Source organism: Nilaparvata lugens, chromosome 7, assembly GCF_014356525.2.
Source record: "Nilaparvata lugens isolate BPH chromosome 7, ASM1435652v1, whole genome shotgun sequence".
NCBI classification, from domain to species: domain Eukaryota; kingdom Metazoa; phylum Arthropoda; class Insecta; order Hemiptera; family Delphacidae; genus Nilaparvata; species Nilaparvata lugens.
In genome coordinates, this window is record NC_052510.1 from 19,410,032 (window position 1) to 19,427,531 (window position 17,500).

Here is a 17,500-nt window from a genome sequence, read left to right on the forward strand (position 1 = left end):
GTTGCTATCCTTGTTTATCATCCTTGTCTATCATCTGCCAAATGCCTGGATGTCATTTAATATGACATTTAATCACCTTACTCGATAAATGAGCTCCGTTCATTTATTTCATTTTTGTATGATTCATTAGTACCACTAATTAGAGTATTTAAAGTATTCATACACATAATTAAAGTATTCATAACTACTTTGGCTTTAAATTACTTTGAAACGGGTTGAGAAATCAAAGTGTGGTTATCACTATTCATTTTCTCTTGAGAATTTGTTTCGAAAATATGTATCACATTGTCGTTTACTAAATAATCTAAGCTATTTTCTCATTAGAAAAATGAAAAAGTTGGATTCACAATGACGAGTCCAAGATGACATAGGCTAAGAAGTTTTGAATCAACAAAAAGTACCTAGTTAAATGAAAAAGACTAAACCGTGTTATCAAACTGAATTGAAATAATTACAATCGTGTTCTCTATGGATAAACCGTGTACATAACAGAGTGTTTCTAATGAAATTAGCACATACCTTCATTTTGAGGAGGAAGAGGATAAATATAAAGATCTGCCCAATCTTGTGAAATTGCAAGATGCAATCAGAAGCTTCTGAATTGCTGAGCGTCGAGGTAGCCGTATTTATATCAAAATTCAACTACTGAATTATCAGACTGTTAATAATCAGTGGTTCCATTGATCAGTTGATTAAATTCCTATTGAAAGTTGATTGAATCAGTATTGAATCAGCCAGATCTCTTGATTAATGTAAACACAGTGGCATCGCTTCATATGTTACCAGAAATGTACGAAGCAGTAACTTTTATCAAAAGTGCAGACCTGATTCAAAATACAAATAAATAATATTACTGGAATGTGGACTTATATGACTACTTGATGGTGTAATTAGAAGGATGTAGAATTACAACTCCAGAAATATTTGGTTAGAAATTCTTATTCCTGAATTTCCGTTCAAATAAAATTTCTCAAGTCAGAACAAAGCAATTCTACTTTTAAGGGCCGCTTTCCGAGCTCGGATTTAGCTGAGTTCTAGACTTTAAACAGATGGAGTCAGAAAATTGGCTTTTCGAAACGGGGCGGAGTAGCAGTCCACGTTTAAATTGAATTTCCAAAAACTAGAAAATTGAACACAAAATAGAATGAAGAGTAGAGTATAGACCTGATTCAAAATACGAATAATTACTGCAATGCGAATGTTTGTAACAGTAACAGTACTGTGAAAAGTTTACACTGCATGTCAAGATACAAGTAATCAGAAAATGTCAAATATAGAAGAGCAGGCTATTATATTATTGGAATGAAGATAAAGTGTTGTCTACATATTTTTTATGGGATTGGTTTTTCTAATAGTGAACCACAAATAATTTCTCCCAGCAATATTCGATCATGGAGCTAGTCATTCATTATTGTACTGAAAATGGTCTCCAGCATTAAAACTATTCTGTTATTCAAGTACTGCCATTATAACGTGGCCTATTTCATAGAACCTACAGGATTTGTATAACAAGTGGCTCTACTGTATTATTAGTTGAATTACAATTGTGTGTTTCACACAAAAAAATTAAAATTTGGAAACTGTAAGACAATTTACAGAGGCAGTTGTCCATACATCAAAAACCATATTGGTATTTGAATTTTCTCATTATAAGGACTAAACACATTAATTAAACCCTCTTTTTGGCCAAAATTTTCAGGGTTTTGCTATTCGCTTGTATTTCAATAACCGTTCAAGATATTCAACCGTTCTTTAGACGAAAATATGACGGCCAAAAATGTTATTTTAAGAGTTTGAAGTTATATTCACCATAGTAAAAGGTGTTGGAATTTAAGGAAATCAAGAAATGATTATTTTTGAGCTTCCAAATGGCTGAATAGATCCGATATCCTCGAAATTATTAGAATTACAGACGATTTCTTGAAAATCGACATATTTTTGCCGCCATCTTGTTTTTTAAACATTTTTGAGATTGCCATCATGAATAATCTCTTTCTACACATCATTATAAAGAGATTGATACCATTCCCAAGTCTGTAACTTGAAGGAGTCATGAGTACCACTAATTAGAGTATTTAAAGTATTCATACACATAATTAAAGTATTCATAACTACTTTGGCTTTAAATTACTTTGAAACGGGTTGAGAAGTCAAAGTGTGGTTATTACTATTCATTTTCTCTTGAGAATTTGTTTCGAAAATATGTATCACATTGTCGTTTACTAAATAATCTAAGCTATTTTCTCATTAGAAAAATGAAAAAGTTGGATTCACAATGACGAGTCCAAGATGACATAGGCTACAGAAGTTTTGAATCAACAAAAAAGTACCTAGTTAAATGAAAAAGACTAAAACCGTGTTATCAAACTGAATTGAAATAATTACAATCGTGTTCTCTATGGATAAACCGTGTACATAACAGAGTGTTTCTAATGAAATTAGCACATACCTTCATTTTGAGGAGGAAGAGGATAAATATAAAGATCTGCCCAATCTTGTGAAATTGCAAGATGCAATCAGAAGCTTCTGAATTGCTGAGCGTCGAGGTAGCCCTATTTATATCAAAATTCAACTACTGAATTGTCAGACTGTTAATAATCAGTGGTTCCATTGATCAGTTGATTAAATTCCCATTGAATCAGTATTGAATCACCCAGATCTCTTGATTAATGTAATCACAGTGGCATCGCTTCATATGTTATCAGAAATGTACGAAACAGTAACTTTTATCAAAAGTGCAGACCTGATTCAAAATACGAATAAATAATATTACTGGAATGTGGACTTATATGACTACTTGATGGTGTAATTAGAAGGATGTAGAATTACAACTCCAGAAATATTTGGTTAGAAATTCTTATTCCTGAATTTCCGTTCAAATAAAATTTCTCAAGTCAGAACAAAGCAATTCTACTTTTAAGGGCCGCTTTCCGAGCTCGGATTTAGCTGAGTTCTAGACTTTAAACAGATGGAGTCAGAAAATTGGCTTTTCGAAACGGGGCGGAGTAGCAGTCCACGTTTAAATTGAATTTCCAAAAACTAGAAAATTGAACACAAAATAGAATGAAGAGTAGAGTATAGACCTGATTCAAAATACGAATAATTACTGCAATGCGAATGTTTGTAACAGTAACAGTACTGTGAAAAGTTTACACTGCATGTCAAGATACAAGTAATCAGAAAATGTCAAATATAGAAGAGCAGGCTATTATATTATTGGAATGAAGATAAAAGTGTTGTCTACATATTTTTTATGGGATTGGTTTTTCTAATAGTGAATCACAAATAATTCTCCCAGCAACATTCGATCATAGAGCTAGTCATTATTGAACTGAGAATGGTCTCCAGCATTAAAACTATTCTGTTATTCAAGTACTGCCATTATAACGTGGCCTATTTCATAGAACCTACAGGATTTGTATAACAAGTGGCTCTACTGTATTATTAGTTGAATTACAATTGTGTGTTTCACACAAAAAAATTAAAATTTGGAAACTGTAAGACAATTTACAGAGGCAGTTGTCCATACATCAAAAACCATATTGGTATTTGAATTTTCTCATTATAAGGACAAAACACATTAATTAAACCCTCTTTTTGGCCAAAATTTTCAGGGTTTTGCTATTCGCTTGTATTTCAATAACCGTTCAAGATATTCAACCGTTCTTTAGACGAAAATATGACGGCCAAAAATGTTATTTTAAGAGTTTGAAGTTATATTCACCATAGTAAAAGGTGTTGGAATTTAAGGAAATCAAGAAATGATTATTTTTGAGCTTCCAAATGGCTGAATAGATCCGATATCCTCGAAATTATTAGAATTACAGACGATTTCTTGAAAATCGACATATTTTTGCCGCCATCTTGTTTTTTAAACATTTTTGAGATTGCCATCATGAATAATCTCTTTCTACACATCATTAAAGTATTCATAACTACTTTGGCTTTAAATTACTTTGAAACGGGTTGAGAAGTCAAAGTGTGGTTATTACTATTCATTTTCTCTTGAGAATTTGTTTCGAAAATATGTATCACATTGTCGTTTACTAAATAATCTAAGCTATTTTCTCATTAGAAAAATGAAAAAGTTGGATTCACAATGACGAGTCCAAGATGACATAGGCTACAGAAGTTTTCAATCAACAAAAAAGTACCTAGTTAAATGAAAAAGACTAAAACCGTGTTATCAAACTGAATTGAAATAATTACAATCGTGTTCTCTATGGATAAACCGTGTACATAACAGAGTGTTTCTAATGAAATTAGCACATACCTTCATTTTGAGGAGGAAGAGGATAAATATGAAGATCTGCCCAATCTTGTGAAATTGCAAGATGCAATCAGAAGCTTCTGAATATTGCTGAGCGTCGAGGTAGCCGTATTTATATCAAAATTCAACTACTGAATTATCAGACTGTTAATAATCAGTGGTTCCATTGATCAGTTGATTAAATTCCTATTGAAAGTTGATTGAATCAGTATTGAATCAGCCAGATCTCTTGATTAATGTAAACACAGTGGTATCGCTTCATATGTTACCAGAAATGTACGAAACAGTAACTTTTATCAAAAGTGCAGACCTGATTCAAAATACAAATAAATAATATTACTGGAATGTGGACTTATATGACTTCTTGATGGTGTAATTAGAAGGATGTAGAATTACAACTCCAGAAATATTTGGTTAGAAATTCTTATTCCTGAATTTCCGTTCAAATAAAATTTCTCAAGTCAGAACAAAGCAATTCTACTTTTAAGGGCCGCTTTCCGAGCTCGGATTTAGCTGAGTTCTAGACTTTAAACAGATGGAGTCAGAAAATTGGCTTTTCGAAACGGGGCGGAGTAGCAGTCCACGTTTAAATTGAATTTCCAAAAACTAGAAAATTGAACACAAAATAGAATGAAGAGTAGAGTATAGACCTGATTCAAAATACGAATAATTACTGCAATGCGAATGTTTGTAACAGTAACAGTACTGTGAAAAGTTTACACTGCATGTCAAGATACAAGTAATCAGAAAATGTCAAATATAGAAGAGCAGGCTATTATATTATTGGAATGAAGATAAAAGTGTTGTCTACATTTTTTATGGGATTGGTTTTTCTAATAGTGAACCACAAATAATTCTCCCAGCAATATTCGATCATGGAGCTAGTCATTCATTATTGTACTGAAAATGGTCTCCAGCATTAAAACTATTCTGTTATTCAAGTACTGCCATTATAACGTGGCCTATTTCATAGAACCTACAGGATTTGTATAACAAGTGGCTCTACTGTATTATTAGTTGAATTACAATTGTGTGTTTCACACAAAAAAATTAAAATTTGGAAACTGTAAGACAATTTACAGAGGCAGTTGTCCATACATCAAAACCATATTGGTATTTGAATTTTCTCATTATAAGGACTAAACACATTAATTAAACCCTCTTTTGGCCAAAATTTTCAGGGTTTTGCTATTCGCTTGTATTTCAATAACCGTTCAAGATATTCAACCGTTCTTTAGACGAAAATATGACGGCCAAAAATGTTATTTAAGAGTTTGAAGTTATATTCACCATAGTAAAAGGTGTTGGAATTTAAGGAAATCAAGAAATGATTATTTTTGAGCTTCCAAATGGCTGAATAGATCCGATATCCTCGAAATTATTAGAATTACAGACGATTTCTTGAAAATCGACATATTTTTGCCGCCATCTTGTTTTTTAAACATTTTTGAGATTGCCATCATGAATAATCTCTTTCTACACATCATTATAAAGAGATTGATACCATTCCCAAGTCTGTAACTTGAAGGAGTCATGAGTTACACGGTTTTCTAATTGTTGAGATTGGCATATTTAGTGGAAAAAGTGTGTTTTCCGCTGCAAACAGTACTTTTTACTCTTTTTCCGATGACGCTCCAGCCGTAAAATATGGACTTACAGCCTCCAACCAGATGTCATTTTGGAGCTTTGGAAGTATTCTAAAACACTGTGCCAATAATACTAGTGTTTGTCCACCGGGAGTACATATACAGGGTGGAAAGTGAAATATTGTCCCCGAAAAATGTATGTTCCAAGTTTTTGAAGTTGAATAAATAATGGGAAGAGTTATCGAAATGATATGAACCAATCCAATAATTATATATCTAAAAATAACTGAATAACAAGCGATATAAAAATTTCTGTCAATAATGACCACCATCTGGATTTTTTCAGTGATGTCGAATATTTTCGTTGTTTCCATCATCAATATTCTTATTCGTCTTGTTGTAACGAAGAGATTGAGACCATTTGCAAGTCTCTATCTTGAAGTAGTCATGGAAAAATCGATTTTATAGTTCTATCTTGTTACCCCATGCGTATGGAAAAACGCTCCAGAAATCATGCAGGATTTTCTTTGGAGGGCGCTGGAGAACTAATTTTTTCGACGTACAGCGCATGACGATATATCGTTCCAAAGTTGAAAAACGCTTAAAATTCGAGAAAATATGACTATTCAATAATGCAAACTTGATGAGAGAGGCAACTGTTGATTGTATTGATAATCATTCACTGGAAAAGATAGAAGAATAAATTAACTCATCATGCAGCTGATCAATTTTAAATTTTATTTCCGAAAACTCGACTCACGCTGGAGACACACATAACGGCAAGGTAAGTTGTGTGAGTGCGCCACACCAGATTTTTACTTTCCTTGCCCTATTACCATAGGTAAGGAAAGTATTGCTTTCCGGAAAAAATTAAGGTACCCCAATTTCCAAATTTCTATACGTTCCAAGGTCCCCTGGGTCCAAAAAAGTGGTTTTTGGGTACCTTGGTCGTATTTGTGGTGTGGGTGTGTGGTGTGTGTTGTGTGTGTGTGTGTGTGTGTGTGTGTGTGGTGTGTGTGTGTGTGGTGTGTGTGTGTGTGTGTGTGTGTGTGTGTGTGTGTGTGTGTGTGTGTGTGTGTGTGTGTGTGTGTGTGTGTGTATGTATGAGTGTATGTGCGTCTGTGTACACGATATCTCATCTCCCAATTAACGGAATGACTTGAAATTTGGAACTTAAGGTCCTTACAATATAAGGATCCGACACGAACAATTTCGATCTGATGCAATTCAAGATGGCGGATAAAATGGTGAAAATTTTGTCAAAAACATGGTTTTTTGCGATTTTCTAGAAAACGGCTCCAACAATTTTGATCAAATTTATACTTAAAATAGTCATTGATAAGCTCTATCAACTGCCACAAGTCTCATATCTGTAAAAATTTCAGGAGCTCCGCCTCATCTATGCAAAGTTTGATTTTAGATCCCCAATTATCAGGCTTTAGATACAATTCAAACTAAAAATTCCAAGTGGAAAAGATTGAGCATGAAAATCTCTTCAATTAATGTTCAGTATAATTTTCACATAAAATTGAAAATAAGCTCGAAATTCGAGAAAATGTTATTATTTCAATTACAAACTATTGGCAACTGTTAATTCTATTAGATCATTCACTATGAAGAGATAGCAGACCTCATGTGTGTCTCCAGCCTTATTGTCCTGTCACCAGCTGGCTTGGATCTTTGAATAGTAGACTTGAGATGCGCGGGAACACTAGCGTCAGGTGATAAATTTTCATAACGGCAAGGAAAGTTGTGTGAGTGCGCCACACCAGATTTTTTGGCTTTTGTATCGACACCACAAAACATGAGACTCTATTGATTTAATAGGGATTTTATTCACCCGTATATTGATTGAGCGTATCAATTAAAAAACATGGGAAACGTTCAAATCGATGTATCTTATCACTGCACGCAACCACTTGAAAACGTTGCAAGATTCTTTGAATAAATATATACTACAATTTCAAATATACTCAACTACAATACTGAATTTATAATAGAATCACCCAACATCAAACTCAACTCAACCAATCGCCATCAGTGATAGAAATACAAATAATGTAGGTATTCAAAAACAAATTCAGATTTGAACATGATACCTCAAACTACGAATCTCTACAATATTGAAATCTTACTAGCTATTATTTGTTCTTCGCTATTCAAATCAGAATATTGATTTCTTTATTAGGTAGATGTATAATTACCTTTGAGTATTTTATATAACTCATTCAATGGCGTATAGTGCAGGTTTTTCACGTGATGAACTAAAAACCTTGAATACATGATTAGATAAATCAACTTATACTCGAATTAATTGAGCATTTTTATTGGGACAACTGGAGAACGCACATTTGTTTGGTCTTTCTCAACTTGAAAACTTCATCAATTTATATATTCATTATTATTAAAATATATACTATAACATATTGAAATTTGATAGGCAAGCAAAATCGCTATTTGGAAGAATTTTATAGGTCTGAAGTAAAACAGCTATTCTATTATCGCCAAATGCGATAACAACAATTGAAAGATTAGATAATAACGGGTACCATGGCTAAAGTTAGAACAGCCAAATAGGAAAGAATTTTATTTGCTACTTATTATATTATATAAAGTATTGGAAGATTTGAGGTTAGGCTTAAAATACCTACTGATCGACGACCTGATAATCGATCAAGTCGCATAATGTGAAATCTAGCCAGACACCTTGGCAATAATTTATTGTAAACAAATGGTATTCAACTAGAGGACTTTGGAAAGCACATGGCTAATTGTTGTAGAGGGAGAAACAACTTATAAATTCTAAAAAAAATCTATTATCTGTAATGAATATACATAAACCACCAAATAAAAATAAATTAGAATATTAAGGAAGTAGGATATCCCTAGGCGCATGGATACATTAATGAATTTGCATGAACCAATCAAATTATCAAATTGCAGTAATCGATGGGCGGCAATAGAGAGCCGATTCAAATGTATATATAAATATTTCTATGAATGATAAAAATTTATAAATTATCACTACTCAGTTTATGTATCGGATATGGTCCGAGAAAGTATAAAATATTATACCTAAGATATAGGTAATAATTTAGCAGATTGGCACGGACTATTTGATCTTCTTAATGGCGTAGTAGAGAATTATTTAAATATATGTAAATTTGTAAGTCGGAAATGAAATTTTAGAAATAAGAGTAGAACCTCCCCACTTGCCTGCCAGACGCCACTATGGAACGACACTAAATTTTGTAGAGCACAAGACCCTTTGTTAAATTGTACTTTTGAAAGACTTAAAGTTTAAATTCATTAATTAATTTTTTATAAGACTTACTGATGCTGCATTAAAGCAAAAGTCATTTAAACATTTATTTATTCCCTTGGAGAAGACGACTTCGGCCACCAAAAATCCAGGACGACCAGGAAATTCGAATCGCCGCCAACATCTTTTAAAAATTCAGCACGTGAGTGATAAATTATCGAAATATATAAAGTTAAGGCGCCCTCAGTGCTTCGAGTGGAACAAATATAAAAAGCAAGCTCGTCGGAAAGGTTATAAATATTAAAAATTATTATAAAACTTGCGCGAGTCTTAAGAAGGTACAAGAAATATATTTTATTAGATAAGAGTTGTATCAAATTTACATATCCAAAGGTGCACAGATTAAAGGAATATTCAATTTTAATCTTATAATATACATATGCTCACTCAATCATTGATTTTATTTAACAATTTGTAAAGATATAATGTAGCTCTTGTTCACTGGATAAATTGATTTATCTACTTCCATCAGAGGCCGAACCTTAAGCCCTGAGATAAAATATTATTGAGAAATATACTGAGATCTATAGATAATAATATATTTATAAGTTGTGATTTATCAATTGATTATTTTATGATTTTTGGAAAGAAGATATACAGTGAGATTTTTTAAATCGACAAGCAGCAGCAAGTCGATACCTAAGCTGCATGAAAATAAATGCATATTATTAATGAATTAAAGCACATGGTAATGTTTCGTGCTAAAGAGCTAAAAAGTAGTGAGCCAATCTGTGATATTTTATTTTTGATATATTTGTTTCCTATATTTATTGTGTGTGCTTGTTGCTCTATATGTTCCCATATTATTTTGTTTTTTGATATTTACTTGTACAATATATGTATCAAATTTTTTGTGGTGTATCCTTTATTTGATTCCCCAATTCCATGCATGACCAATCTCATATTCATTTATCGAATTATCAGTATTGAATTATCAAGAAAGATACCATCCGATTTTATTATTAATAGAATTAGCTGGTTTACTCAGCAATATATTGCATTGATAATTAAATCTCTGGAAATAATACGTTCCAAAGATTTATATAAATTGTCCAAGAGCAGTAAACTACGGGAGCTCCTGAGCAAACTTATAAGAACTTTATCTAAGTTGAATTCTGAAAACCACAACCAGACTTATATATTTTTGCACTCATGCTTTACCGACTGCAGCCAAGCTAGGCAAATCGGGTATTCACAAAAATAAAGTCAGAATACATATATTCATTATTTCAATTTTCTAGCTAGTAAATAATTTTCAATATTCTTTCGAATTGGTGGAAAACCCATCGAGCCTGAACAACATATTACTTGGCGCCTGCGAAACCAAGAACAAGCCAAGTTGGAGATAGTTCACATCATGCAATCAACGTGAACTGTTAGTTTAGTTGGCGCAGTGTACTTCAACTAACAGCATTGCGTTGTAATTTAAGTTGAATGCTGGTAGCTTTGCGTGCGTTCGAATCCTAAGCACGAGAGCTGTCAGCAAGCTGGGAGTTGAGTTGTTGTCTACTGCTGTTCGGTTGAGAGAAAGGATAGGGGATGAGAGAGAATAAAGAGAGAGAGACCTTTGATGGGTGAAAGATCGGACAAACTGGGAGGGAGAAAGATTGATTCAATGTGAGGACTGAGTAGAGTTTTCAAGCATTGTCAGGCTATGATAAAAGAGAGAAAGAGACAATAGATCAGATCGGATTCATGACAATTCCGCGTTATATCAACACAATACGCAACAGGTTTCATTTTATAAATAAGGCTCAGTTCATAATAAATAATAATAATAATTTTTATTGCCAAAATTGGTACAAGTTAACATTTTATAATAGATAAAGTTAGAATCATTCTATTAATACCTTAGAGATAATTCGATAATGGAAATCAAATTTTATCGAATAATAAAACAAAGTATTCAACAAATTTCACACATAATATTCATGAACTGAATTTACTTTTTATTCAGCGATGTGGAAATCGTATACAATTTGATGAAGATAATGTAACATTTTTATCTTCGGTGAACAGGTAAACTGTAAACTGTAACAGTAAATCAAATCAAATCTTCATTTGTCCCAAAAAACAGAATTACAATGATAAAAATGTTATAAAAGAAAAAAGTAAAATACAATATAAAATGAAAAAAGAAAAATACCATTAAATAGGATCATACATAACTATATTAAAAGCGGGAAGTCCCTGCAAGGTTCGAGGTGCCTGAGCGCAGAGGCCGAGTGCTCTATGCTTAAGAGTACAAGGAAATAATAATGGAGTATTATTAAGAAATAGGGAAGAAAAACGTGAGTGAGAAAGGGATGAGAAAGAGCAGAGTGAAGGCATACAAAGTAAATGTAACAGGAAAACTTTGAACATTTCATAGTCCATTCTTGGAAAAGGATATGTGGGAGATCTCATGAATGTGAAGAGTGAGAGGAAGAAGAGAATCGTTGAAAACTGAGAGAGATTGATTGATTGTTCGATTTGCTGCCTTTTTTTTAAACCTAGGAGGGCGAACCCTCCATGCAATACTAAGTTACAACTAAAACAAAACATCATAAAACAAGTAGATGATTAGTTGAAGAGAATAACTTAATTTTAACAAAACAATAAAAGAAGAAAAAACTCTTTCAAATAGCAAATGAAAAAAAATGAAATTTCTTTTAATGAAAGTGAGTGAGAGAAGAGTTGTCAATTGTTTGTAGGGTTTGGGTAAGAAGAGTAGGTGAATGTAGCAAGAGGAGGGTATGAGGAAGAGTGAGTGAGAGAGGATTCAATTGAAGGGAGATAGTGATAGTAAGGAAGAGAGTGTATGAGAGGGAGATAGAGAGAGTGAGTTGGTTGCCGCGTGACGGAAGTGAAGTTGCAGCCATCGAGACAAGTTTGCCGAGAGTCGCGGTTCACCAACATAGTTCAAAGTTCAATGTTTCGAAGCTTATCTACGGCGTACAGGTCTTAACTGACTGGAATTCGCAAGCTGCTCGCTCCATATACAACTGGAATGTTGTTGCCTGTTGTCTGACACTTTTTGAACAAATACACAAATCATACACATTAGCGGCATGCAGCCTTCTACACCAATAGATGGCTGAGTGAGTTAACTCGCTAAGCCGGTAGGCTAACACTTTGCAACCACAATCGGGGTGGGAATTTCGAGGCGTTTTGGCTCGTAATTGGCTGATAACATGTTTGGGATTGTTGGGTGAGGATCAGCCTAAAACTCATTTATGATGAGCATAATGACTTGATTTGTTGACTTGATGACATGACTTGATTTATTTATGAGACATCAGCCTACAAAATTCAAAATTTTCATTCTATTTACTTTTTCGGTATCGAAGAAAAATCCTTGATTGATAAATCCTTTATCAATTTATCAAGCCTTATTGATTACAGTAACAAGAAAACTTGCAGCACGGGTTTGTTTTTTTTTATTTTCTCGATTCAGTTGATAATGAAGAATGATTAAGATGGATATGAACGATAAATGAAAAACTTGATATGAAGTATTGTGTCTCCAGATCTCTTCTTATTTATTGACGTGACGACTTGAGCTCATGTTTAAAAAAAGAACAAGTGAAGCTATATCTCTAATGAAAGCAGAACAGATCTACATTATTTAACAAGTTTAATTGGGTTCAATCTCCAATCACAGGCATGTGATTTCAAGTACTCGTACTAACTTCCAGTGAGCCTGCCATTAGATTTTTGCTAAATATGATGCCCACATGAGCAGATCTAGGCTTGTGCTTTGCTTATGAGACGAATGATGATGAGAGATGAGTGAACCCACATTTTTAGATAGGTTCCCTTTGGGTTCTCTCTACCAACGGGAGTACCAACAGGACGTTAAATTATACACTTTAAATGGGACAGTAAACGTCTAGACAACATTATTGACATTCAATTTGAATAATTCATTATCACACAACTTCTAGGAGAGTACCACAGGCTCAAGCCCTAAACGGCTCCAATTCCAATTTATACGACATTCCAAATGTTTCACTTTCACATTTTCGAACTCTTACTACAGTTAACAATCTAATATAAACAAAACATACATTTTTCAATTCTAAAATACCTTTAGAATCAATCAAATTAATAACAAGCTTTTAAAAAACTTCAAACCTCGAAGAAACTCTAAGATTGAGTTAATAGAGGAAGAAAGCTTCAGTGTGCACACTGAAGACGACACCATTGTTGTTGAAACATTTTTTGTAATTTTTTCCTGAATATGATGCTCACATGAGCAGATCTATGCTTGTGCTTGGGTTATGAGACGAATGATGATGAGAGATGAGTGGATCTACATATTTAGATAGGTTCCCTTTGGGTTATAAATTATTGATATTTTAGACAACATCCTAGTGTTTTCATTATAGATAGATATCACAACATCTCATCAGCAACAGTATCTACATAAGGAATTATATTTATTGAATGCATTCAAATATTGAATGTTTCTATTTCAATAGGGATGAATGGGGGAGTTCAGTCTTATCTGAAAGTATTTTGTATTTGTTTGATATGATTGGTTAATAAAATTTATTATTATTATTATTATTATAAAATTTATTATTATTATTATTATTTGAGAGAAAGCGTTACTACTTATCCCATCTGGAGGAATAAAGAATAAGACTGTGGATATCTAGCCAATTAGGAAATAAGTAGTTTCCTCATTGAACATTATTGACATTAATGTATTAAGAATTAATATATTCTCTCTTATATGAATTTTTTTACTACTTCAATGCAAATATTAGCATTATAGTAGCATTGGCATTAGCATATAGTAACAATAGTTGTGTTCCTGTTGTGTGTTGCAGCTATAGAGATGTGCGGCTGCCTGGAGCTGCGAGTGCCGAACCAATACAAGGCGTTGTCGGGCGACCTGGTCGTCAGTCTGCACGGACTGGTCGACGCGGACCGTCCAGCGCGGGTCGAGCTACTAGAACAGGACGCGGGAGACGCCGGAGGCGACACGTTCCCGTTCACTGTGATGGGATCGGTGCCGGTGCCTGCGCCGGACAGGTTGCCGGATCCCGCACCGGCCGCCGTCCGGGTCACGTTCCCATGTGGAGTGGTGACGCGCGGTGGACGATACATGGTGCGCTTGCAACGGGAGCGGGCCGGCAACCGGACGGCAGCTGATGAACAGAGTACTGAAGAGGGGCCACATGCTAACGAGATTGTGAGTTGATTCATGTTATAGTGCTGCTTTTCATATATTCCTTGGATTTTTTAGAAAGACTCAGAATACTATAAAACTCTTATAGATAAAAAGACTTGGCAAAAATTATCTTACATATTTTTTGTGGAACACTCAGATTGGACTTAGATTTGTTACACGATCTCAGTTGAGGTTCTCACAGATATGATACAAAGTTTACATGTTCAAAAATTCAAGTGAGTGCTGTTCATCATCAGCCATCTCTACGAATACTGCACTCAATATATTATATTTACTTTACTTTACTTCACTTTCCTTATTCGTCATATGAAACTGCAACAAGGAAGCAACGCTCCTGTGGTATATGACACGTCAATAATTAATCGAATATCACTAACACTCTTCATCCACCAAACATAACAAACATGAAAACACAACAAATTTCACATAACATGCATGAAGTAAAAATCAACTATCAAATCAACTCCGCTAATTACTGATTAATTACTGCTCTTGTAAATGAAAAGTAATATAATAATTATTATAATAAGAAATATGTAATATTCTTAACAAGATTATTGTGATTGCAATAAAAGCAAATACAAACGTACTTTGTTTACTGTATCATTTATATCTACTGAAACGTATCTCCCAATTATTCTTCTCATGAAAAGTCCAATTACATGAGTATGTCTCCCATTTCTTGAAGAACCATATATTCTAGAAGTATCTCTTGATTTTGTGATGAAAATTGTTTTATTATTCGATAATTTGTGGAAAAAAGTTTATTCCCCCACAACTTAATTATTTATATGCAAATATATTTCATTTCCTGAAAATCCATATATTCTAGATTTTTGTTTCGATTCTATGATGAAAATAGTCTCTGCTATTCGTATAAGAATTTATTTCTCTATAACTTGATGTATCATTGATTTCAGGACATGGTTGAGCTGGAGGTGAGATGGCCAGGAGCCAGACTTGGCCTGGAGCCGCCAGCTGTGCCGACCTACCCGGAAGACCAGGTGACAGCCACCGTGCAGTTCGAGGAGACCGCCTGCCATCCGGCCATTGGCTCGCTGCTGCCTGAAACATGGCTGCAACTCATCTACTGCGGTCACTCCGTACACAGCTGCTCCAACTCCTCTCACAGACAGGTCAGCAAAGCTCAACAAAGTTCTCTACAAAATCTGGAAACGATCTGTCAATTAGTTCTTGAGAAGACGTGGAAAATGAAGGAAAACGCTCAAAAACCACCGATCTTTGGCGGAGCCAATACAACATTTTTGTACCTCAGCTGAGAGACTGTGTATCAATTTTAAAAATTTTCTCTCAATTAGTTCTTAAAAAGCTGAGAAAACACAGATTTTGGGCGTATCTTTGGTTTTTTTTAATTCGTTCTTAGTGCGCCTCTAGATGGCCAACTAAACAGACCTGTAAAATTTGAACGTATTTGGTCAAGTAGATTTTTAGTTCTGTTGATTATGATTGAATGACTGAGTAAGTAAATGAGTTAGTGAGTGAGTGAGTGAATGAGTCAGTGCCATATCGCTTTTATAGATAGATGTAACTATTCATAGTGATACATGGGGAAGTCTCTTTTGGAGAAATCAATGTCTATTCAGTGAATGATATTTATAAAGTCAGTGAGGGGAGATAGAATTTGCTTTGTAGGATATTCATGTCTCTCTGGTATTGAAGTTTCATATTATGCGGTTTCACTTTGGAGAGCTCTCCTCGAGAACAAAGAGATTGGTGACTTCCATTCTAATCAAAATCCAAAACTTATGTGGTCGATGGTACACCGATCATGTTTACCTTCCCACCACCTATTCATTCCTATTTCAGCTCTTCTCCTACTATTCAATTGCAATGGGAAGTCATCATGAAATGTTTTCACTTCCAATTCAACAACTCCACACAAGCTCAGTCTATTGAATTTATTCTCTGTAATACTAGTACTGTGTAGCCAGTTTTCTTGGACAGAGCACAGATTTGATTGTTGAGATCATAAAAATGGCAACTCAGTAACAACAAGTTCTAGCTCTATGAAAATAAGATCTATGTAATGCTGGATGTAGATTTGAAAAATATATAGAGCTCAGTCCAAAGTCATACTACATTTTTGAAAACGATATAGCCTATATTGTTCTATTATTATAATAAAGTTTTCAAAGGAAGAATCGATTAGAACTCCAAAACGAATCTACAGATAATGGAGATATATGAGTTTACATCAATACAATCATGAGATCACGAGTATACGAGTAAATACGAGATATACTTGGTATAATATAATATTCATGAGTTTTGAGAATTGTGAGAATGATCATATCCACTCCTTACTTGTAAACTCTACATCAAATTGGACGTTCCAATGTCAAACTAAATTCCATTGGAGCATTGAAGTCAATCTGAACGATAACGCCAAAAGAACAAGATGCCTAAAGCATAGATCTCAGAAAGATAAATTGAAGTTTATAGCTGTTTACTATCAAAAGTGTTTCATTTTTATTCCCATTGACAAAAATTAATAAGTGATGAATTCACGTGAAAGATACTTCCGGAGTAAAATATGAACAGCCTACAGGATATCTCAAGTTTTATTGTGTCGTAGAGTATAAATCGAAAAAGTACTTCCATATCACGGAAGGCCATAAAGTTGCTTTCAATCACTGAGAGTCACTCAATAAACTTGCTCAGCATTAAAGTCGAACTCTGGAACTAACGATGAGTGCTCCTGAGTCTCAGCACCAGGATAACTTTCATAGCAGAGACCCGTCGTATTCTCAACAATAACTCTCTCAACTTAATCTCTTATCAAGTTGTAATCTTTGAAAATTGAAGATAAGTTTCTTTTCACTTATTCAGTTTCTCTCTTCCATGAGTTAGAGCTCCATCTTGTTGACCGAGCGAAGTGAGGTCTAAGATTCAAGTCGACGGTTTGGCATTTCTCTTAATGTTTAAATGTTATATTTTTTATATGTTGCGCATTTACGGCGAAACGCGGTAAGAGATTTTCATAAAATTCGACAGGTATGTTCCTTTTTTAATTGCGCGTCGATGTATATACAAAGGTTTTTGGAAATTTCAAGGATGATATAGAAGGAAAAAGGAGCCTTCTTCATACGCCAATATTAGAGTAAAAAATCAGACTATAG

General features: G+C 34.0%; 1 protein-coding gene and 1 long non-coding RNA gene across 4 annotated transcripts in view; one reads left to right on the forward strand and one right to left on the reverse strand.

Moving 5' to 3' along the window:
* The window catches only part of LOC111051712, a 1,478-nt gene extending 811 nt beyond the window's left edge, over positions 1-667 (reverse strand). The window contains exon 1 of the long non-coding RNA XR_005571760.1: positions 520-667. This is a non-coding gene — a long non-coding RNA (uncharacterized LOC111051712). The remainder of the gene's footprint in view (positions 1-519) is intronic.
* LOC111058539 overlaps positions 1-17,500 on the forward strand; it is a 226,346-nt gene that overhangs the window by 155,359 nt on the left and 53,487 nt on the right. For all 3 annotated transcript variants that reach the window (XM_039432285.1, XM_039432286.1, XM_039432287.1), the window contains 2 exons: positions 13,996-14,360; positions 15,281-15,496. In XM_039432285.1, coding sequence (XP_039288219.1) covers positions 13,996-14,360; positions 15,281-15,496 — 581 coding nt within the window. The remainder of the gene's footprint in view (positions 1-13,995; positions 14,361-15,280; positions 15,497-17,500) is intronic.